At 41.1% G+C, this 25,558-nt stretch overlaps 1 protein-coding gene across 8 annotated transcripts in view; it reads left to right on the top strand.

Moving 5' to 3' along the window:
* PIAS1 (protein inhibitor of activated STAT 1) overlaps positions 1–25,558 on the top strand; it is a 93,709-nt gene that overhangs the window by 33,405 nt on the left and 34,746 nt on the right. For all 8 annotated transcript variants that reach the window (XM_065559154.1, XM_065559153.1, XM_065559149.1 and 5 more), the window contains one exon: positions 8,485–8,929. In XM_065559154.1, the coding sequence (XP_065415226.1) occupies positions 8,485–8,929 (445 nt within the window). The remainder of the gene's footprint in view (positions 1–8,484; positions 8,930–25,558) is intronic.

Below are 25,558 nucleotides of genomic sequence, written 5' to 3'. Positions count from 1 at the left end.
TGAAAGTGTTAAGATCAGCTTAGAATGCATTTTGCTTTTATTTCATTTGACCAAATCTGACTTGCTGTGCTTTGACTTATAATCACTTAAAATCTATATTTATAGTTAATAAATTTGTTTGTTTATTCTACCTGAAGCAGTGCGTTTGGTTTGAAGTGTGTCAGAGGCTCCCCTTGGGATAAGTCCTTTGGTTGCAAGTAGCTGGGAGCAGCTTACATGCCAGAGGCTGTGCGTGAACAGCCCACGAGTGGGGGTTCTCACAGCAGAGGGGGGTAAGGCTGGCTCCCAGAGTCAAGGATTGTAGTGACCTAGCAGATCACCAGTCCAGATAACACCAGAGGGGAACTTCACAAAGCCTCATCACCAGGAATTGTAGATTTTACCAGAACATCCAGAGAGAGAGACTTGTTTCTAGTGTCAAAGAGCTATCTGGCAGTGAAACAATGTGTTAATACTGCTGGATGCTGTAGGTATAGTGAGATTAATGGAGACCCTTTCTGTACTATGACTTAATCCTTTAATATGGTTTTCATTGTGAACAAGGATTAATTTTTGAGGACCTCAGTTAGAACCATATTTTAGAACCATGCTATAAACTTCTTAGAGTAGTAGTTTATAGCTTGAATCACAGAAGAAGAAAAAATGTCTGTCTGTATTTGTCTGGGAAACGGTTGTAGAACTCTGCTAACACTAAATGTGTCTGAATTCTTAAGGCTAATCTAAACTACAACTGCTGCCAGTTCTCCTGATCTATTCAGGTCTAGTCTACATCTAAAACTTAGATCGATCTAGCTACTGGAGTGTGAAAAATGTACACTGCTGTGAGACATAGTTAAGCCGACCTGAGCTCCGGTGTTGGTATCGGTAGGGCGATGGAAGAATTCTTCCTATAATCTGTCTACTGCCTCTCAAGGAGGTTGATTTACTCTACACAGAAAAGCCCCTTCCATTGCTGAAGCAAGTGCTTATTCTACAGCAACAGTAGTTGCATGCAGCACTGCAGCTGTAAGGATTGTAGTGTAGACTTACCCTCAGTACCTCTGTGACAGAAGCCCTTACAAAATCTTAGTGTAGACTGGCCCTTGCCTTCCACTCTGCGCAGAGTAGAGCAAAGACAGCTTTCCTTTTTAATTTTTGTTTTTGTAAATCATTATTTAAATGAATATACAGATAATGTCAGAGGTTCCTGCTTACAGCTAGCATAACTTGGACTTGTATAAATCAGGCTCAGGTCCTCCAACATTTAAGCATGTAAGTAGTCCCAGGTAAGTCAGTGGAGCTACCCAAGTGAGTAAAATTATATATGTGCATAAGTGTTTGCAGGATCAGGTAATGAAGACTTTTATTGTATTATCTTTGTATCTATACAGATACCCCACATTTTTGATGTCTTGTTTCTCATGCCACTAATAAGAACTAAAAGCTATTCTGAGCCTTCTAAAATCCATTTATATGCCATTGGGACTTTGTTTGACTTCCATCAGTTATATATCTAAAAGAAAACTTTGCATTTCCTTGGAATCAGCACCAGGGCTGTTAGCTCTGATAATTAACTGTGTATTTCCTGTTGGAAACTCAATAGAAATTCTGCAGCGACTATGGTTTTGGAGAGGCTTTTGTTGGGGGTGTGTGTGTGAGAGAGAGAGAATAAGTTAACATTTAAAAAAAATTAACTCTGAACGGGAAGGAAGAACCACCTCAGGAAACAAACTTGTGTTCTCTTTCTCCCCCTCCCCACCTGTCCTTGTTTTGGTGACATTTTATAACTATTGCCACTTGTTACATTCCTGGCAACTTAAAACAAATTCTTTGGGATTTTAATCTTTGATTTTAGGTGGGCAAGTTCTCCTAGTGGTGGTACCTTTTCCCTCTTCCATTTTTTTCCATTCTATTGTTTTTTCTGCTACTTCCCTGTCACTTCCAGCTAATCTTTAAGGTTATAGTTTTCCCCCACTTCCACTCTACCCTTTGTCTTTATCTACCTTCCCCCTCCTTTCTGTTTTATTTAAAAATATATATTTACTGTCTTTAAAAGATGAATAAGGTATTCAGCTTCCTTGGTACTGAGTAAGACCTTTTAGAATAATGGGTGGAGTGTCATAAAGGTCTTTGTGTGGCTTTAGGCAAAAAGTGTGGTTTGGTGCCCATCCAAATACATATTTAAAAGTGTCTGCCAATGCAGTAACATTCCAGAGAAGGGTCACAACTTTTTAGTCAGCATCCTGGACTAATTTGTCCTTCCTGACTTCTCTAAGTATGCCACTTGACCAACTACTGTGATGTAGAAATACTCATTTGCTGGGTTGTGTCTTTCACATACTGACATGCGAGAGTGTTGGCCAACGTGGCAGCTTTAGGCAAAAATCTCCTTCCTTGTTTCTGCCCTTAAATGCACCTAGATGTTATCTTTTTGCCTTTGGTGCTTGTACAATCTTTACTTTCAGTGTTTGCTAAAACTCTGGCTTAATTTAAAAGTAGTCATTTGTTTGGAAAGAATTGGGGAAGACAGAGACCTGGAGGCAGCACAAATGGAAGAACATCCTTTCCTGTTAGGAGGGAAATAGATATGTGCAACCATGTTGGAGTTGGGGTGGAACAAGTCCATGAGAGTCATAAAGCCAAGAGGGCAAATTTTGAATAATACTTATAGAGTGCTCTTTTCGAAGTGTTTTAGTCTGCACATCACTCTCACTGAGATACAGAAATTAAATGACTCTCTCAAGGCCATCAGTGCATCTGTGTCTTAAAGTGAAAAATGAACCATGAGATACAGCACCGGAAGATCAGGGTGAGATTTTTACACGTAAGATAATTCTCCTTCATGACTAATGCTCCACACTATTACACAGGAGCATATATTTGTGTGTTATGTAGCCAAACAAGAAATATCAGATTTATATTTTCAGGTTAGATCTAGCCTCTAGAGTTACAAGGTCATGACTAATGAGTCAAACTACAGATACTTTCCTTACAATGCTTGTTTATCATCTTACCCTGATATTCACTTTGAACGGCCCTTAAGCGGTCCTAGGCCCTTTGTGTTTTTTGACTTCGCTGCTTTATGACATGCACTATATTAAAATGTGTCTGTGCTAAAGGAGTTTTGCCTGTATAGCCATATCAGCAAACCATTGAAGTGTAGATGAGGCTGGAAAAAATCAGAGAATTATTTTTTCTGATTGTTTACTTTGCTTGACAGCACTTGGTGTATAGTCAGTGTTTCCTCACTATAGTTTGACTAGATCTACAGTAGGAATGCTTTTCTGGCAAAGGACTCCTAGTGTGGATGCAGCTTATACTGGCAAAGCTGGGGTTTTCTTGCATAGCTTATTCCACCCCCTCACCTCCCAAGCAAAACAACCTGTTCTAGTAAAAGCACGGTTTTGGAGGTGTAACTCCATCTATACTAGGAGATTCTGCCAGCACAGTTGTGTCAGTCAGGGCTCAAACCTCTTCAGCTAGCTTGGCGGAATGCTAGTGTAGATGTGGCCTTAGTGAGTTCCCATATTTTTCCTGTAGCTCTTATGCTACAACAGGGAAGGAGGGATAAAATCAATAAAATGGGAAAACATCATAAAACTACAAAAATCAATAAGAAAATACCTGAAATCTAGTTTGTTTCAAAAATCAACTTTAAAATAGTTTCAAGTTGATTGAGTACACCTGTTTAAGGGAACACCATGGCACTTTTAGCTTCTTAATGTTGCAAGTATAATCCAGTGAAGAATGTTGTTTATTTTGGTTAATGAAGTTTATTTATGCTATGGATCATGCTTTCATCATATCAGTACTTACTACAGATTTTGGGTGCTTAACCTTTAAGGGGAAAATGCCTATTCATGGGGTGTGTCTCTAGTTGGAAAACTTCCTTATCCAGTCTGGGTTTCCCCAATGTTTCCAAGAACTGAATCTGTATGTTCTTACCAAAGCAAGAAAACTGCAGAATTATGAGGGATTCTAGCCACTGAGGAAATGGTTATAGTAGTTGTTTAAACCCTTCAGCTTAACAAATGGATCTCTTTAAACACAAGGAAGATTTACATGTTGTATTTCAGTGTCTCAGATGTATTTAAATGTCACTTTCTCTCTCACTTGTCAACACTATATTGTGAGTGACTGAAATGTTCTAAGACACCCTCTCTTTTTATGAACTAGCTCATCTGCTCTACTTAAGTAAATCCATATAAAGAAATACCCTGTAGCTAGAAGAGGAGTATAGAGTAGCTGCACGTGTAAAAGATGCTAATAGATCTCTCAGCTGAGCCTAAACCATGTGTACTCTGCACCGAGCTGGCCCTAATTTCTGCAGCATGGTCCTTGGTTCGTATTTGTCTGTTGCAACCCCATGGTCTGGGCATCCCTAAACCTCTGACTGCCAGAAGCTGGGACTGGACGACAGGGGATGGATCACTTGATAATTGCCGGGTTCTGTTCATTCCGGCTGAAGCATTTGGCTCCGGCCACTGTCAGCCGGGATACTGGGCTAGATAGATGTTTAGTCTGACCCAGTCTGGCCATTCTTATGTTAACAGAAATACAGAAATTCTGTGACAACTTTATTTAAATTAAAATGAAGGTATTTAAATATTAAAATGAATTATATAATCAATACAGTGGCTAATTTTTTTTATATTGTGTTCCTTCGGTTTTTAGTCCACCACAGACTCTTATATTGACAATACCTACCCACACTGTAGAAGATTTCATGCAGAAAGCTGGAGGTTTTAGGAGCTGGGTAGAGAACATTTCAGACTTTTGACCTCTAGGGAGTTGGGGAAGATTGGTTGGGTTTGTGGGATAAGCAGGTTTATGCTAAAACAACAACTAGTGAGCGCTCTCTATAATATGGTCATATTGTAGGTTTCAAAGTTAATTCATTAAGTGAGTGAGGCAGTATACATATCAGAACTATTGTTTTGGTGGTTTGAAGAGTTTGGGAATACAGCAAAGCATCATCTTATACTCCTTTTGCATCTCAAGTTATCTTCATAGCCACAGGTGGCAACATCTTTTTTTTTTTTTTAATGGAACCTTAGATTTTTCATTATACTAAGGCAGCAAACGGTGGTAAGGAGTGGACTCCGCAGCACTTTCCATGTTTGTGGAAACTCAGAAGCCTGATGCTACCTGCCTACAAAATATAGCAGTTATTTTAGGCCTCAACTTATACTAATTACTTCTCAAACCCAATGAATATTATCTTGAAATTTATCATTGTAAATTGACATCAGAAATACTGAATAATAAAGGTAGGGTTTTAGAAAATCCCATACAAGAAAAAAACAGGTAGTCCCAAAATGACCATGGGCTTTTAATTTCCCATGACCCCTTGCATTTCCAAAATTCCCCTGCAGGAAAATCCTTCAGAGTGGGGTCACATTGGTCTGTTGCTATTCTGAACAGAACTCTTCCCCATTGGCAGAGATTCCAAAGAGAAACTGACCAGAGCCTTGTTTAGGACTTTGTTTCTATTGGGGTTGTAGGGAAGTACTGTATGCACAGAGGATTCTCAGTTTCATGTAGTACACACAAGTCCTCTCGGTTCCCTAAGAGAAATGAAGCAATCTAGACTTGTCATTGGTTTCATTCAGCAGGCCATCTTGGGAAATAGAAGGAGAGACTATGCAAGAGTAAAGAGACCAGAGGATACAATCATAAATGGAAAGGAGAAGCCTATATATAATGTTTTGAGTGTTTGAAAAGGAAAATAGACGTGAATTGCTAGTTTTAGATTGGAAATGGCATCTGAAAAATTCATAGTAATTCAGCTAACAGTGATGGTCAATGCCTATGGCCCTACCAAATTCATGGTTCATTTTGGTCAATTTCATGGTCATAGGATTTTAAAAATAGTCAATTTCACAGTTTCAAATGTTTTACATATGAAATTTCATGGTGTTGTAACTAGTGTTCCCTCTAATTTTTTACGCCCATGTATGGAATGTATTTTGTTATGTGCACCAATATGGAGGTGACGTGACACACATCACCTTCATATTGGTGCACATAACAAAATTCATATAGAGGGGGTGGGGCCGAGGGGTTCGGAGTGTGGGAGGGGGTTCAGGGCTGGGGCAGAGGGGTGGGGTGCGGAGCGGGTGGGCCCTGGGGTGTGGCTGGGGGTTTGGGGTGCAGGCTGCCCCGGTGTTGTGGTCAGGAGAGAGGACTCTCCCCAGCCCTCTTGCTGCAGCAGCTCGGGGCTGGGGAGAGACACCTCTTCCCGGCCGCGGCAGCTCCGGTGGGGCTGGGCTGGGCCGAGGGAGGGGCTCCTTTGCCTGGCAGCTCCACACTGCGGCCGGCGGGGAGGGGTGCCTCTCCCCCGGCTGCAGCCCTGGGCCCGTGCCTGGGGTTTAATAGGCAGCTGTGCAGCTTAGAGGGAACTTGGGTTGTAACCTCACCCAAAAGGGAGTTGTGGGGTGGGAGGTTGTAAGGCTATTGTAGAGGGCTTGTGGGATTGCCATCCTTACTTCTGCGCTGCTGCTGGCAGGGGTGCCACCTTCAGAGCAGTGTCTGCTGGCCAGGTGCCAAGCTCTAAAGTCAATGCCAGTGCTAGCAACAGAGCAGAAGTGCGGGTATGGGGGGATGGGTTACTATATATCTGGGGTTTTCCCTGCAGCCTCTGCCCAGGTCGGGGGCTGACAGTTGGGGCCTTGGAGCTTCCTGTAGGTTGGGGAGGTTTCTGGAGGTGAGTCTGACCCAGGATTGAGAGCGGCCCCTGCAGGGGAAAAGGAGGTCCTGTCCCTCCTCACCCTGGGCTGGGACTAGCAGCTGGAGCCCGGCCCATGGTCTGAGCTCCCGGCTGGGGCCCCTTGAGCCCTCCCCCTCCCCTACAATAGCCAGATTTCACAGGGGAGATCAGATTTCATGGTCCATGACTTGTTTTTCACAGCTGTGAATTTGGTAGGATCCTATCGATGCCAAATGAAATAAAACCTCCTCTAAGTATTTTTGAAACCCGCAGCTTTTTTCCCTCCCCCCCCTGCCCCAAATGCACACTCTAGTTCCTCTTTGCCGTTTGATGTAAGTTCTGTCACGCCTTTTTAAAATGACAGTATCACCAAACTTAAACACGGTCAAATGATTTGGCTCTCAGGGCTCTCTCTTTATCCACCTTGCGGGAGGTTTTCTTTACATGTAAAAACTCCCACCCCAAAAAACGAAGTCCAGCACCAGGTAATGCTTTTGATGTAAGTGGCTAAGAGAAAATGGATCTTGAGGCAAACCAAGGTGATATGTCCTTCAGAACACTTAAACGGCCTAGACCATAAACACATGTTCTTGTTAACTTTAAAAAATAATATACATTTTATTATTCATTCCTGTTTAGAGGAGCCACTTAAGGTAAACAGCGTAAACAGAATGCATTTTAAAAAACATAGTATTTGAAGTTACCTCGATGAAATGTAAGAATTTTTTCAAGTTTGGTGTATACTAGTCCTTGATAGCTGCTAGCTATGGTGGCTAAGATAGCTGCAACTTATTTTGCCTTCACTTAAGTTCTCTGTCTTTTTAGTAGGGATGTGGGGGAGAGGTATGACTGACATGGCGGTTGAAAATTGACTAGCAGAAGTGGAGAAAGAGGGGTGAAAAACAGTGACGACAAAAGAAACTCATGGTTAAAAGCAATGCACTGACTACTTTAGTAATTTCTTCTTCTAACTTTAACATATTTTGACTATGCTCAAGTATTATGGTGATAGGCAGCAGTGTACAGCCCTAAGACTGGGAATCAAGTAAGATTGTGGATAACAAAATATCCTTCCAAATACCTGTCTTGAATACAGTGCACGCTTTATGCTGAAGTTCTTTTATTAGTATAGTCCATTGTGATAGTTGGTACTTGTCAGTTAACGGGCTCTGAATTTTAGAGATGGTTTCTCTCTCTCTCTCTCTCTTTTTTTAATTAACGGATTTATGCTCTGCGGTTTCTTTTTGTTGTAAACACTACTCTAATTTTCCATGTAGCACAAGCTAATTCAAAATGGTGTTTTAAAACTTGTGTCCTGCATTCCAAGCACTCCCTAACATTTTGGTCACATTAGTGGAACCAAAATTATTAGACCATAACTGCATTTACTGAAATGTACAATTGAAAGAAAAATATTAAACTTCTGAATAATATACCGGTATCTCGCATTACAAATCTTCCCCCTTCTCTCCCTCGCACCCCCCGGGTCTTTTTCTGAAGCTGGTCTGCTTTTTCCTAAAATTTTCACTCCTGCCAGGATGGTCTTGGATCATACTTAGCAAATGAAAGTTCAGTACCTTTAAAGTAAAAAGGCTGTTGCAGACTTTCTAGATCTAGATTGCTGCTAGTACTCAATAAACACGAGCACATTTGAAGTTGTGTTTTAGATAGTCAAGGATGGGATAGAAATGTCAGCTTCTAAATAAGCTATGATGAAAAAGATTAACAGAAAAGTATTAACGCTGCTGAGCTGGTAACTGTAATACTAATATTTATGAATTTTGTTTGTCTTCAAGCAAATGGTTATGAGCCTTAGAGTTTCTGAGCTGCAAGTACTTCTGGGATACGCGGGGAGGAACAAGCACGGACGCAAACACGAACTTCTCACAAAAGCACTGCATTTGTTAAAAGCCGGCTGCAGCCCTGCTGTCCAAATGAAAATTAAAGAACTCTATAGGCGGAGGTTCCCTCAGAAAATCATGACACCTGCAGACTTGTCTCTCCCCAGCGTACACTCAACTTCCATGCCAGCAACTTTGTCTCCATCTACCATTCCACAGCTCACTTACGATGGCCACCCTGCAACGTCACCATTGCTTCCTGTTTCTCTTCTGGGACCTAAACATGAACTGGAACTTCCCCACCTAACATCCGCGCTCCACCCTGTCCATCCAGACATAAAGCTTCAGAAATTACCTTTTTACGACTTACTGGATGAACTGATAAAACCAACTAGTCTAGGTAAGGCTATAATGTTAATTCTATATTTAGCATATCTCTTCAATAATAATATGGGGGTGGGGGGAGGCTTCAGCTTCTAGCATATAAACTGGCTTAATTGTTAAATCAAGGCAGGATTTAGAGAACCAATATTTCTAGATACAAGAAATGATTGCCTCTTGGGACAGCTTGTTCTGTAGTTCACAAGAACAGACACATCATCTTAAGTAACACCCATAAGTTGGTTCAAATAGTAACTATAGTTAAGACACTAAGTACTGCTGCCTCCAGGATAAATAAATTCAACATCCTCATTGGAAGGAATGGGCAAAAAAACCAGCACGGTGGCTCTAAGCTTTAGAAAATGGAACTTAAAAATAAGGAAGTCTGAACAAGTAAGAGCAGGTGGTTAAACCAGAAAGTTGCACAAAAACTTGGGCCCAGCAAAAACAAAAAAAATTCTATGGTCTGTGTTATGGAGGAAATCAGATTAAATAATCATAATGGTCCCTTCTGGACTTAAATTTACTAACCTATGAAAGATCTGCAAACTTTTGTATTTAAACTGTCTTGTGGTTATAATCTATAACATTTGAGTAGCCGACTAGGATAATTTGGAGTCTTACAGAGCAGCACATAGCAATTTGTGTTCCTGTTCTGGTCCCTGGTTCAACAAAGCACTTTCTTAACTTTATGTGCTTACGTGGTCCCATTAATTTCAGTAGGACTCCTGGCATGCATGTGAGAACCAGTCCTTTTGGTTTCTTCTTATAGTGCAGGGTAAATAGTAATTGTCTAGTCTTTAGCAGAACTGACTACAGGCGGTATGGGGGCATTTTGAAAAAAAGCCACAAATACAAGAGGAATGCATACTAATGCTTTTTTATGTCAGTGAGGAAAAACCCACTGGTTTAGCAATTGGTAGATGTAAACACTTGATTCAGCTTAAAAAAAAAAACACGTTAAAAATTTGAAAAGACTTTAAGTAACTGGGTTACAAATAGGTAGTTCTAAATCAGGGGTAGGCAACCTATGGCACACGTGCTAATTTTCAGTGGCAATCACACTGCCCGGGTCCTGGGCACCGGTCCGGGGGGCTCTGCATTTTAATTTAATTTTAAATGAAGCTTCTTAAACATTTTAAAAACCTTATTTACCTTACATACAACAATAGTTTAGTTATATACTGTAGACTTACAGAAAGAGACCTTCTAAAAATGTTAAAATGTATTACTGGTAGACGAAACCTTAAATTAGAGTGAATAAATGAAGATTCTGCACACCACTTCTGAAAGGTTGCCGACCCCTGTTCTAAATGTAAATACAATTGAGGACCTGCCTTCCTTAACAATCACTGTGCCACTAACTACGGTATAGAAAAAGGCTGTGTATTAATTTCTCTACTTTATTAAAGTAAAATATTTGTTTTATGCTATTGGGTACATGGTTGTTTTCGTTAATGTCTTAGGTTATTTAATGGATGTTTGCCCCAAATGATTCAGCTATCCCCTTCATTGTTGCAAGGAAGTCCTCCGTCCCCCTCAAAGTGTGTCAGTCGTCTACCACTTGCTTTGTCTCCAAATGGCTGATGCACATTCCAGGCCGTAGTGATTTCTCCTGTTTGAAATACAGCCTGCACTGTTGTCTTTTGGTTTCTTTTATTCCTTGAACCTTTTATAGGTGAAAGGGAATTTTTTTATTTCATCCGCCTTTTCCCATGATGAGACCAGCCTGGAGACTTTAATTGGGATTCAGAATGACTAGCTCCCTGCTTCTCACAAATGGAACCTGTTGTCAGTCTCTAGTACTGGTCAAAGACTTTTCTTGAGTTCTGTGCACCCTAATTTATTTAGGTTTCACTTAATCCTTTTCAGAGTAGTTACTTGGTTACATACATTCTAGAAAAGGCTCAGATCTTTCGTTTATCGTTCCCAAAATAATATTATACTCTTTGTACTCAAATATTGTAGGTAGCCAATGTGATTACCAGGTAGGCAAATGGAATTTACCAGCCATTTTTTCTATTGTCAAGAACAAAAGAAGGCAATGGATGTAAGTCTCTTGTCACTTGTTTCCTCAGAATGTAGCTCCAGACTGTTAAAATATCTTCTAATGTAGAGTAAACGAGACCGCGGGTCAGGGAAATAACCCACTCCCTTTCCTGATAAACCCACCCATGCACCTATTCGCTACACCAATACTGACTTGGACGCTAAATTCATTCTATGGGTGGCATACCTGAGATCACTTATTCATTGACGCTTTGAAAACTCCCACACCCCAATCTGGATCTATGCTGGTTATCTACTATGTATGTATCTTGTGAACCTTGTAAGCGATACTTGTAATCTCTCATCACTCAAGCCTGACCCCAGATGTACATACAGTACCTTCCTTCTTAACTTGTGTAGACTTGATTTTAAACATTAGCTTTAATACAAGTTTTTATGCCTGTAAAATGGGCAGCATTGATTAGAAACGGGAATGATAATTACTTCCCCCACAATTGAAGACCTTCCATTTAGAGTAGCTGCAGCAACTCCTGGTGCTATGTTCTCTGTGACAGACAGCCAAGGATAGAGGGCTATACAGAAGCTGTTCAATCACTGTTTACCTTCTCTGGGCTTGTAATATACCATATAGCTTGCAGTAGTGAGCTGGGACAGTATATTCACAAAGCAACATTGGACTTGTAAACCTCAATCTACATGGCTAGTGTTTTACACTAGCTGTGCTCTTTTTGAGAACTCAAAATAGCAGACTCCACAGCACAGAGTAGTGGAATTATCATTTCCTGCCATTGCTCTATTCAATTGCAGATTCTCTCATTTTCCCTTCAGAGCATTTCCAGTGCACAACTCTTGTTTAGCTTTTCCACAGCCCTGCAGTTAATAAAAAAAGATTATGGTTATATTGTCTGTTGCATTGAGACTTGAAGGGATTTACAACATCCCTTCTGGCCCCAAGAGGGCTGCCTATAGGCTTGTGGAGGGTTTTTTTTTTGTTTTTAAATGAGAAGAGGAGATGTCTGGTCCCAGCTCAGCAGTATATGGAACACAGTTGATTTTTAACGATGTTAGGTGTTGTAAAGTCAGGAAAGCATCTGTATTGGACGATGCACCTGATGTAAGCCGATTAGTATAATCTATAATTAAATGTTTTCTAGCAATGCATATTGGTCGTGAGTAGGCTTAGAAGGATTCGATTTTTGGTGAATGTCAGTAAGCATCAGTTTCACTGCACATACACAAACCAACAAAAATATATTTCTATTAATGATAATCAAAGTTACAGCTAGGCAAAGAAAGAAAAATGCTGCTTGATAACTTGAGTCAAAATCCAGTCATTTAAAAATGTTTGAATTAGGCTCGTTACAAATGGACTAGTGAATGAATAGCAAAAACGGGGATGATTTGATGATTTAAGGATATTTATGTGACGGGTTGGATCACAGAAACCCCCTTGGGAGCTGCCACCCGATGTGCAAAGACTACCCCTGCTTCTGCTTTCCCTGCCAGCTCAGGACTCCAGCACCCTGTCTTGCTGAGCCAGACACTCCCGTCTGGCTCCAGACACAGACCCAGGGTCTGAATCACTTGTCCCAAAGCTGCAAGTTTACCTGAAAACAGCTCGCAGTAGCGTGCTTGTCTTTAGCACTCAGATGCCCAACTCCCAATGGGGTCTAAACCCAGATAAATCCGTTTTACCCTGTATAAAGCTTATGCAGGGCAAACTCATAAATTGTTCGCCCTCTATAACACTGATAGAGAGATATGCACAGTTGTTTGCTCCCCCAGGTATTAATACATACTCTGAGTAAATTACTAAATAAAAAGTGATTTTATTAAATACAGACAGTAGGATTTAAGTGGTTCCAAGTAGTAACAGACAGAACAAAGTAAGTCACCAAGCAAAATAAAATAAAATGCGCAAATCTATGCCTAATCAAACTAAATACAGATAATCTCCCCCTCAGAGATGTTTCAGTAAGTCTTTCTCAGACTGGACACCTTCCAGGCCTGGGCACAATTCTTTCCCCTGGTACAGCTCTTGTTGCAGCTCAGGTGGTAGCTAGGGGATTCTTCATGATGGCTTCTCTCTCTCTCTGTTCTCTTCCCCCCTTTATATATCTTTTGCATAAGGCGGGAACTCTTTGTCTCTCTGGGTTTCCACCCCCCCTCACTGGAAAAGCACCAGGTTAAAGATGGATTCCAGTTCAGGTGACATGATCACATGTCACTGCAAGACTTCATTACTCACTTGCCAGCACACACATATACAGGAAGACTCACAGGTAAATACAGCCATCTGCAGACAATGGGAGTCATCAAGATTCCAAACCATCATTAATGGTCCACACTTTACACAATTACAATAGGCCCTCAGAGTTACATTTTATATTTCTAGTTTTAGATACAAGAGTGGTACATTTATACAAATCAGATGATCACACTCAGTAGATTATAAGCTTTGTAATGATACCTTACAAGAGACCTTTTGCATGAGGCATATCCCAGTTACTTACATTCACTTATTACCGTATTTTCTCTAAAACTATCTTAGTTACATTATATTGACTTATTATCAAGTTTTTATAAAACCATATAGACTGCACAACGTCACAATTTACTTTCTGTATTTTGACATGTGATGAGGGCAATTTGTATGTAAAGCGTTGACTTTGAATCTCAATGTCTCCTGACATTAAATAATTGTCTGACCTCCTATTAATAATTTCTCATAACTGAACATTTAAATCAATAATTTTTTAAAAAAGCTTAAAAATAATCAATATTACCTGTTGAAATTATTTAAAAAAAATACAAACTTAATTCTGTCAAGCCTAGTGATAAGGCTTTACACCAAACCCTCAAAAGCATTGTTCTGTAATAAATCCCAATTCTTATGTCCTTGTGACATACCGTGGCACAATCTAGACTAATGGGGGCCATGTCACCCCTGTCCTGTAACATGGGGTGCCCTTTACAATGCCTTGCTGCTGTAGCCACCAACCTGGACGGCTGACAGCCTCCAGCATGTAAGTTGCTCCCAGCTATGACTGTGTGTGTGCTGCGGCCAGCCAGCCACGTCTCTCCTCTTACCAGCCAGAAAGATTAGCACAGGTTGACCTCACCACTCCCAGTCCCAGATTTCCCCCTAGAAATGTATGTCCTGTTCTGCCCAGCCCTCTCCTGGACAGTACAAATATATTAAATCTGTTATTCCTTTAAGGGAATAATATACACACTCCTTATTACCCCAAATGGAGTTACTTGAACACTTCAGGTTGTGCACTGGATTAGTGAAAACAATTGAACAAGTTTCTAACTGTAACAAAGAGAGATTTTAAGTGAGTACAAGTAATGCGGCATACAAGAAAAATATAAAGTCCTTACTAGTGTCTAACTTAAATTATATTAGATTCAAGCAATTCTCACCACATACTTCCAACAAGATTACTGACAAAACTCTTCAGGTCAGGACCCCTCCCCCAAAGCCCAGTGGCTGTTTCCTTTTGTTCTCTCTGGTGCAGAGAATGCGATGGGCGGGGAGTGTTTTGGGGTGTCTGCCCCTTCTTTTTATAGTCCTGTCCCCCCTTTGAGAAGCATTTACAGCTGGGAGCAAGGTCACAGGCAGCCTGGTGAAGAAAGAACTTTATGCTGTTTCTTTGCTCGGATGTAGATTTTTGTCCCTGCCCCTTCCTTGCCAAAGAATGGCCACTTAGCAGGTAATGGTCCATCAGCTTTGTTGCTTGCCCTTTGTCTCTGAGGAACTGGTTTAGCCACTCCCTAGACTTCTCTGAGGCCTTGGATACCCTGGCGCTGTACAGCGCTGCAACTTGCTGCGCTCAGGGGTGTGAAAACGCGCTGGCGGCGCGACTACGGCAGCGCTGTGAAGTCCCGAGTGTAGCCAAGGCCTGAGAAGCATGCTTGAGTCCGCCTTTCAGCTTGTATTCATAACTTTGCATATAATATTGCTAAGTGTATTTTGCCATGGTATTATTGATCAGCAAGTTGAGTTTTTGAATAATACCTTGCAAGGCATAACTTGTACAAACATTATTAGAAGTTTCAGAGTAGCAGCCGTGATAGTCTGTATCCGCAAAAAGAACCGGAGTACTTGTGGCACCTTAGAGACTAATACATTTATTTGAGTATAAGCTTTCGTGGGCTACAGCCCACTTCTTCGGATGCATAGAATGGAACATATATATATATATACACACACACATACACATACAGAGAGCATGAACAGGTGGGAGTTGTCTTACCAACTCTGAGAGGCCAATTAAGTAAGAGGAAAAAAACTTTTTTCTCTTACTTAATTGGCCTCTCAGAGTTGGTAAGACAACTCCCACCTGTTCATGCTGTGTGTGTGTGTGTGTGTGTGTGTGTATATATATAATCTCCTCAATACATGTTCCATTCTATATGCATCCGAAGAAGTGGGCTGTAGCCCACGAAAGCTTATGCTCTAATAAATGTGTTAGTCTCTAATGTGCCACAAGTACTCCAGCTCTTTTTGCGGATACAGACTAACATGTCTGCTACTCTGAAACGTTTAAAGAGTGCACAGTGTTTGTGTTATATTGGCACACCTAACTATGTGGGAATTGTTAGGCTGCTAGCCTGTTTTTGGTCTGTCAGAATAACTCTAAAATACCTGAATATATTTGAAAACTGTATCAAAGGCTTTTTAGCTTCAAAAGGAATCGTATCGGGTCATGTGAAAGAAGCAGTTAGGAAAGGTTATGAGGAACTGATCTTCGTAACTTTATAACACGGAAAAGTGGATGTCCGTCAGACTAGTCAGATGTGTGTGTGCACAAATCTTGCAAAATTTTAGTTTGTTACTACAATGAATACCGAAGAAACACTTCGGAATAAAACTCTTTTTATGCAGATAGGCAGGTAATTGGTGGTCATCCCATTTTCACAATTGATTTGGTAGATCTGAAAATAAGAGAACATGCATATGACAAACTAATCTTTGCTTAGCGGCTTAAAACTGACACACATGAAACTGAGAAAATGGAGAAGTTGATGTGATGTCAGTTACAAATGTCAAACTCTTATCAAACACATTAGGCGACTAGTCCATTAGCTATATGCTGTTAGTGTGCAAAACAGCTGTAGTTTGTGATGTAAAAGCTAAACTTTAAGCCATTTACTCAATTAAAAAAAAAACCTAGGTTTTTGGGGTAGTGATTTTAGTATATAATAAGCTGTCAAAATCTAACTGTAACATGAAAGGACTAATGCTGAAGCCGTATATTAGTAGTAGTGGCTCAAATTTGCCTGCTGGAGATCTCCCTGCATATAGCAGGGCTATGTGGTTGACCAAACGTTATTTAATTAGTCCTGAATTAAAGAAATTTATTTTAATTTGAACTGATGATCACAGGACTTAATGTAGAATGTGATGGTTGCATTAAAAGTGATTTTTCAGGGTTTTTCTAATTAGATCTTAAATTTAAATATAAGCTGATTTCTGGTACACTAGGATTGACATAATCCTCACCAATCTTTAAAATATATTCACTTTTCAAGTTTAGTAGTTTTGAGAGTTCAAAACCTCAAACTGTGCTTGTTTAATAAAATCCACATCATTCAAGATCAGGATTAGAAGTGGAGAATAAAATGCAAGAACAACTGAAGACTAAAACAAAATTGTATCGAACTAGAATGTTGTTGTTAAGTCAGCAAATGCAGCCAGATCTGTGCTAGTGAGGCATAGCTGTCGCACTGTATCTGTGCTGCTGTAACCCTGTAGTGTAGATGCAGATTACTGCGATGGGAGGGATTTTTCCATCGCTGTAGAAACGACACTCAGTAGCTAGGCCAATGGAAGCATTCTTTCATGGACCCAACTGTATCTATACTAGGGGTTAGGTCAGCATAGTGTAACTCACACACCTCCTGGGGGGGGGGGGGTGTTCTGTCCCATCTAGTGGCACTGAGACCACTTAGAGAGAGAGACATATTAATGAGTCTGTTCTACAGCCTTAGCTAACAGCCATATGGCTTTTAGCTCGTGCAGTAGAGGCTCATGCACTAAGCTCCAGAGATCCCAGGTTCCATCCGCCCTGCTGACTACGCGGATCTGTCGGTGTTACAATAGCTCTGGTGCTCAGGAGTGTACGCCTGTATTTTGAAAAGTTTAAAAAGTGTGTGTGTGTGTGTGTGTGTGTGTGTGTGTGATGCCATTGATTAAACTATGGGGGTAAAATCTTGACCCTATTGAAGTTAGTAGGAATTATTGACTTGAGTAGAAGCAGGATTTTCCCCAGTATAACTACCCAATAAGCTATCAAATGGGTAAATACTGTATATACTTTTTGTTTTTACCCCAAGGTTAAAGAGCGTATGTTTCAGTGAACATACTTTTAGCATGATCATTCAAGTACTGAGTGCCCTCAAATCAGGATAACCAAATTTGAATTCACTCAGCAACAAGTTATAATGGAAACAATAGTTAGCCTTTTTGCAATTACGTTAGCAATTATGTTTGAGTATTTAAAGTATTTGAACTATGAGCGACCTAGATATTTCTCTCTAGAGTGATTGTGTGTGTCTATCCTATTTGAAAGGCAGTTTCTGGGATTCTAGTTGCCTGGTTTCATGTTACATTTTAGAATTTATTCCCTATGCTAAGGCTTACAAACTAGCTCTTTCTGGTGTTTAGCAGTGGGAGATGATTGATCTTCCATAACTTTGTTGGTGCTCAGATACCATGATGAAGGCCGCATTAGAAATACCCACGTCCATTTCTTACAAGAAGAAGATGGTATCTGTGTGTTTGTAACTGTGAATTTTGAACTTGCTTTTTACGTTAAAAGGTAACAAGTACTGTGGGAGGTTTTACTCTTCTAGAACCTTGCTAAATAAAGTGGGTTACCTATCATATAGCTAATAATTATGTTCTGCTATAAACTGGCACTTACTGTATCCTGATGTAAAAGATACTCTAGATATAAGCCATGTACATTTTGATTTTGAAATCCTTTACATAGGTACAGGGACATCATCAAATGCTCTGTTCTTCTGTCTTCCTCTGCTGGAAGGTTATGATTTTGTCTACCTGTCCTAGCCTTACAACGGGGGAAGACCGAAGAACAGAGCTTTTAGTGATGTCCCTGTACCTATGTAACTAGGGTTGCCAATCCTCCAGGTTTGGCCTGGAGTCTCCCAGAATCGGCATCAATCTCCCGGTGACTATTGAAAGCAATACAGGAGATTTTAATAGGATATTTTAAGAAAATGACATTGTCATGTTGGGGAGGGGGAAGGGGGAGAATCTCCCAGAATAGCTTCTGTCCGAGTTGGCAACCCTACACATGGTGTTTCTTGGCTGCCTGGCTCCAACGATTCCTGTCTCCAGCAAGTGGAAGGGACTTCTGCTGGATGCCCTGGCTCTCAGTCAGACCCAGTTCTTTTCTTTGGTTGAATTTCCCTGGGTGAAATCCTGCCTCCCTTATGTCTGCTTTCTGGAAGCAGTTGGGAGAGTGGCACATCTTTTGTTTACATTTACCTATAAAGTAGCCATTAAAGGGTGTGGTTAATCACTGTTAAGAATTCAGCTGACCATGGGCATTCAGTGCGTTTGAGAGTAGATCATACCACTGAACTACAGTCCTAGTGAAGTTTTTTTGGTAAGACTGGCTGCAGTCAAGACTCTTCACTAGACAAATTTGTACACTTAGAAATCTAATTTTGAAGCTGCAAATACTTGACTTAGTAGCGATTGCTGCCTTTCATATATTGGTAGGCAGACACATTGCTATGCATAACCAGGGTGAGGCTTATTAGGGAAGTTAAACTTTTACCATCTCTTTTAACAAGTGAGAGAAAGAAAAGGCACATATGTTGATGTGCTTTGTGGGAGGAAGTTCAACAAAACACCAAGTTCTTTCAGCTCTGCTGTGAGCTTTCTGATTTCCGGTTTTGCAACTCTTTTAGTAATGCAAGAGTGAACTGCTAATTTTTCTTTCTTGTGGTTTGACTAAACTAGAAACACAATACATTAATTTCTTGTATTTTTTGGTTTCAACTTTAATTTGCACTTGGTATCCCTTAAATACAAAAAATCAAGCATTCTGTAGTCTGGGTCTCCATATTTTCAAGTCTAGTGTAGTTTCTAACCAACCGGTTAGTTTTTCAGCTGCAGGAGATGGGATTTAGTTTTTCAGTTTACAGTATAGCAGATAGCAAGGCAGAGAGATTGAGCAATCTTCAGAACTGAAATCTCACCTCTTACAAGGCACTTCAGTATGGAGTATGCATGTCTTCAAAGGCATCTCTGCTGCTCCCTCTGAATGGGTCCAGCAGTGGCTGATTGTTAGATGTTGCCTGTCCAAGATCAGGGTGGGATTTTTATATTTAAGAGTGAAAGCTTGTGCCAGAAGGAGCTATGGCCCCAGTTTAACAAGCACTTAAGCACATGGTTAACTCAAAGCATATGAGTTAGTCCCGTCCCATTGTCAAAGTAAAGCATATGCAGAAGTGCTTTGCTAAAGTGTGTGTGTGTGTGTGTATTCGGTTTAGGTTGTGTACACATCTAAACACATTATAGGGCTTGGTATTACCCTGAATGACCTAGCCCTGAGGCTTTGTTTGCATGTCTTAAGAGGCAGATTCCCAAGCGAAATGGTGGAGCCTTTTGGATGCCCCAAACTCTCATGCTTGTTATAGAATTTCAGCCACTTTCATGTCCTTATAGGCTGGAAATATACTTCCCTTCAGGAGGCTCCTTTAACCAGCATTGTGATATTCCTGGAAAGGGTGCCTTGATAAAAGTAGTCATTTAGGGCATGGCTACACTGGAAACTTCAAAGCGCTGTGGCAGTGCTTTGCACTGCAAGTGCGGTCATGCGCGTGCAAGTGTCATCGTGTGTGTGAAGTGCAAGTGTGGTCGCTCTTGGTAATCCACGAGGGGATTAGCTCCGAGCACTGGGAGCGTGGCTCCCAGCGCTCAGAGCCTGTTTACGCTAGCGCTTTAAAGCGCTCTGACTTGCTCCGCTCAGGGGGGTGATCTTTCACCCCCTGAGCCAGCAAGTCAGAGCGCTATAAAATGTAAGTGTAGCCAAGCCCTTAATAGCAGCTAAGTAATCCTTAAGGGTATCAGTGCTGTAGGGGATAGAGACCAAAAATTTCAATCCAGATTTAAGTCCTAAATAAATCAAGTGGCTCAATTCCCCCTCACTCCCCCCCCCCCCCCCCCCAGATGCTGAACATCTGCAGATCCCACTAATTTCGGTGGGATTTGTGAATGCTCATCACTTCTGGAAAAACCAAGCTACTCATGTTTAGGTGCCTAAATATAGGTTTTGGAATCTAACTTTAGGCACCCAGGTTTGAAAACTTTGGACAGAGTTTAAGGGATCCCTGCTTTAGTTGGCCTCTTAGAAAGGGTGTTCAGTGAAGAGCCTGCGTTTCACAATTATTTAGCGGTAATGCCAAGGGGCATCAGTCAAGTTGAGGCTCCATTGCACTAGCATTGTGCTACGAGCGTACCGTGTAAAAGACCAGATCTAGCTGGTGGAAGAAACAAATGGAGTGTTGGGGAGTGAGGAGAGGAGGATGAGGTAACAAGTATCAATGGTGATGTTCATTCTTGACCTTGGGGAAGTTTGCAGAGGTTGTATTCATTACTCAGAAATACTGTAATTCATGCTTTAAAAAGATAGTGTAAATAACTGTTTATCCAGTTGCATGGAATTTCCATAGCTTTCATCTGCATCTGAAGAAGTGAGGTTCTTACCCACGAAAGCTTATGCTCCCAATACTTCTGTTAGTCTTAAAGGTGCCACAGGACCCTCTGTTACTTTATATAAAATAAGTTATGGAAAGTTGTCAAATGTATAATGTTTACACAAGTTAATTGTAGCCCTTAGTCTTTCCTGTCTGTCAGTATCATATACATTTAGGCATTTGTTCAAAAAGTTGTTTTCTCTGTTGTTAATGTTAGGGTTTTTTACTTTAAACTTTTAAAAATTGATTGCTAAAAGCTCAGTGTATATATAAATGAATTTGAGATTGCAACAAACTGACCAAATCTTGAAATATTGAACTTCAGTGACAATGTATGTCTTGCAGTTATAGTTAGGTAAATGCTTTGTAACTGCACAATGACAATGGCGGACAATAACACAGTTCTCAGAGCGGTAGCCGTGTTAGTCTGTATCACCATAACAATGAGGAGTCCTTGTGGCACCTTAGAGACTATCAAATTTATTTGGTCATAAGCTTTCGTGGGCTAAAACCCACTTCATCAGATGCACGGAGTGGAAAATACAATAGGCAGGTACTGTATTTTCCACTCCATGCATCTGAAGTGGGTTATAGCCCACGAAAGATTATCTAGTTCCGTTTCATAGCAGCCCAGACAAACAGGACTCTGGGTAAAATGAGGCACTCAGATTAAATGATTTGGCCATGGTGTTACAGCGAGTCTGTGGCAGAACAAAGAAAGGAATGTGAGTTTTGATTGCCAGTTGCTTATTAAGTGCTAGACTGTTCTGTTCCAATTCTTAGAGCCAAGCTATCATGTGTTCTTGCCTTTTTTATGTCTGTGCAATGTATATGGCTGCATAGAATGCTCCATTGTTTCTGTTCCTAGAAGCCAAGTATTCATCTGTTCAGGTGTCCAGTTTGCTCTGTGGACCCTTGTGATAGACACCATAGCGATTAGTGGCATCCTTTCCCTATAAGTGGTTGCATTCTTCTATGGCAAAAACAACGAGGAGTCTTGTGGCACCTTAAAGACTAACAAATTTATTAGAGCATAAGCTTTCGTGCGCTATGACCCACTTCTTTAGATGTATGGAGTGAAAATTACAGTAGGCAGGCTCCATACATCTGAAGAAGTGGGTCATAGCCCACGAAAGCTTATGCTCTAATAAATTTGTTAGTCTTTAAGATGCCACAAGACTCCTTGTTGTTTTTGCTGAAACAGGCTACCCCGCTGAAACTCTTCTATGGCAGTGGTCAGATTCCAATTGACTCTCTCCTATGTTCTGTATTATATGTATGCATTTAAATGGTTATGGAGAATTAAGTGGAGCAAAGGATAGAACATTCAAAAGGTGCTGCCTCTAATACTTGTTTCTCTGATTAGAGAGGAAGGAAGAAGTTTAGTGCTAAGAGAGGGGTTTGGTGATAGTGGTGGGTTAGCAAGAGGGAAGTGTATATTGTATGCAGGATGTCGAGGATTGCGGTAGTGAAGCTGGTTAGGGATATCTTGTTGTTTGTTGGTCCTGGTTAGGATTCATTCTTTTCCTACCCCTCCCCTAGAATGATTGCATGTGACAGCCTTTCTCTGGTACACTGGACTGGTACAAGAGAATTTGGTGAAATCAAATTAAGAGAGAAGCAACTCATATTAGCCTTCACTGTGAATTTCTGTTGATTTATGTTGCATCTTTAATCCTGTACCAAATACTTTCTAAAGAATGTTAATTTCTTATAAATGAGCTTTTTTTGTGCTTGCTTCTGGATCCAATGATGCATGCGTTAATTTGGAGCCAGTGTGTCATTTTTTTTCAATAGTACTCTTTGCATCTGCCTATAAAAAGGCTTTATAGTGTGAATGTATTCTCTCTCTCTCTCCCCCCCCCCCCCCCCCAATCCTTACAAAATTGCTTGGTAGCAAACTAGATATTTTAATTTTTGGGAGGAACTAGCTAAGCAGAAACAATTCACCACTTGCCCTGTGAACTTCCACCATTTGGATTTTCTAGATAATATTTTGAATAATCGTCTATAGTTGATCAGAATTGCTCATCACTATGGCTGAAAGAGTGAACAATCAAAGGTCATTCATTGACCTTGGCAAAACTTTGCTAAAATGTTGTGCTCTCTTGATATGGTTGTTTTATGTAATACTATATTTCTGTATTCAGAAAATACCAGTGACTTCTAATAACGGTTTATGAGCCAGTTCAGTAATGACTTTTCTTACATTCTAAATTTCTGCGGTTGTTCTAGTATAACACTTGTAAGACTAATAATTTAGTCAAAATACAGTAGTGTATAAATGTTAGCTCTTAATTATTTAGTAAGATGGAAAGCATTTTTTGACTAAATAAATTAATTGACAATCTGATGTCCAACTGGTTACATCAGGAAGTATCACACAATCTTAATGAATATACCCTTTCTATGGATGTGATAGTATAGAGTTCATTAAAGATTTTATGGGATACATTCCTGAACCCCAAAGAAGACTACTAATAATACTTCGCATTTTATATTTTTCAGAGTACTGTAGAAAAATTAGAGCAACCTGCAGAGGGATAACATTTTCTGCCAATTTTTCTTGATCTATATACTTAACAATATGTCATTTGTGCGTGTGTGTGTGTATGTATGTATGTATGTATCATACACAGAATAGAAATTTGTGTCTTGCATACTTAACCCAGACCAGATGCAGTGGATGACCAAAGTAGCAGGTTTATGACAATAGAGCAGCGGTTCTCAAACTGTGGGTCGTGACCCAATTTTAATGGGGTGGCCAGGGCCAGCATTAAAGTTGTTGGGACCCAGGGCTGAAGCTGAAGCCCTAGGTCCAGCCCCACCTGAGATGGCAGGGCTCGGGCTGTGGACCCCTCTCCACCACACCCGGGGCGGTGGGCTCAGGCTGTAGTCCCCTCTTCCCCACACCCAGGGTGCTGGCACTCGGACTCCGCTCCTCCTGGGGTCATGTAGTAACTTTATCAGAAGGGCATCACGGGGCAATGAAGTTTGAGAATCCCTGCAATAGAGAAACCCTGCAAGAAAAACCGATTTGCAATGAGAAATATATTTTTATGCAGACTCTCTGCAATTTTTGTTGTTGACACCTATTTATTTAAGACCATAGGAGGAAAAAAAGCTCTCTGTTAAAGATTCAAACCTCTGCCCTTTCTGATAAGGGCAAGGAGAGTTCCTAATCCATATCTAAATCATCCAGTAAGTCATTCAGCAACATGGGGAAGATGAGACTTGCGGTTCCTGATATTTCTAAGGACTAGTTTGCACTACAAAGGCATTGCTGGTATAGTTGTACCAGCAAAACCCCTTGCAGAGACGAAGCTTACACTGGCAAATGGACTCTTCTTTTGCTGGTGTACCTGGGGGTGGTTGCTGGCTTAGCTATGTAAGTTAAGAGCGTCAACTCCTCTCACCCCTCCTTCTGACCTAGCTGTGCTTCAGAGCTGGCTGTGTGGGTGTATATGCATTATACTTACACACATGCTTTATATACATTTTTTTTTTTATTTAGCTTCTGACATTTTAAATCATTTCCCCCCTCTACAGGCACTTTTAAAATAATCAAGCTGTACACCATTGAGCCAATGCCCCAGCATAGTACACTGTGCTAATGGTGAGATGTAAAAACAAAGGTCTTAATCACTCAGAATCAGGGGCGGCTCTATGTATTTTGCTGCCCCAAGCACGGCAGTGAAGCAGCCTTCGGCAGCATGCCTGCGGGAGGTCTGCCGGTCCCGCGCCTTCGGCCTACCCGCCGCCGAATTGCCGCTGAAGCCGCAGGACCGGCAGACCTCCCACAGGCACTCCACCGAAGACAGCCTGACTGCTGCCTTCACAGCGACCGGCAGGCCGCCCCCTGCGGCTTGCCGCCCCAGGCACACGTTTGCTGTGCTGGTGCCTGGCGCCGCCCCTGCTCAGAGTCAAGCAAAGACCATGTGACTGTGACGGGTTGGATCACAGAAACCCCCTTGGGAGCTGCCACCCGATGTGCAAAGACTACCCCTGCTTCTGTGTTCCCTGCCAGCTCAGGACTCCAGCACCCTGTCTTGCTGAGCCAGACACTCCCGTCTGGCTCCAGACACAGATCCAGGGTCTGAATCTCCTGTCCCAAAGCTGCAAGTTTACCTGAAAACAGCTCGCAGTAGTGTGCTTGTCTTTAGCACTCAGATGCCCAACTCCCAATGGGGTCTAAACCCAGATAAATCCGTTTTACCCTGCATAAAGTTTATGCAGGGCAAACTCATAAATTGTTCGCCCTCTATAACACTGATAGAGAGATATGCACAGTTGTTTGCTCCCCCAGGTATTAATACATACTCTGAGTGAATTACTAAATAGAAAGTGATTTTATTAAATACAGACAGTAGGATTTAAGTGGTTCAAAGTAGTAACAGACAGAACAAAGTAAGTCACCAAGCAAAATAAAATAAAATGCGCAAATCTATGCCTAATCAAACTAAATACAGATAATCTCACCCTCAGAGATGTTTCAGTAAGTTTTTCTCAGACTGGACACCTTCCAGGCCTGGGCACAATTCTTTCCCCTGGTACAGCTCTTGTTGCAGCTCAGGTGGTAGCTAGGGGATTCTTCATGATGGCTTCTTCTCCCTCTCTGTTCTCTTCCCCCCCTTTATATATCTTTTGCATAAGGCGGGAACTCTTTGTCTCTCTGGGTTTCCACCCCCCCTCACTGGAAAAGCACCAGGTTAAAGATGGATTCCAGTTCAGGTGACATGATCACATGTCACTGCAAGACTTCATTACTCACTTGCCAGCACACACACATATACAGGAAGACTCACAGGTAAATACAGCCATCTGCAGACAATGGGAGTCATCAAGATTCCAAACCATCATTAATGGTCCACACTTTACACAATTACAATAGGCCCTCAGA

Source organism: Chrysemys picta, chromosome 10, assembly GCF_011386835.1.
Source record: "Chrysemys picta bellii isolate R12L10 chromosome 10, ASM1138683v2, whole genome shotgun sequence".
Taxonomy (NCBI): domain Eukaryota; kingdom Metazoa; phylum Chordata; order Testudines; family Emydidae; genus Chrysemys; species Chrysemys picta.
This window is presented reverse-complemented; position numbering and strand designations above follow the sequence as displayed.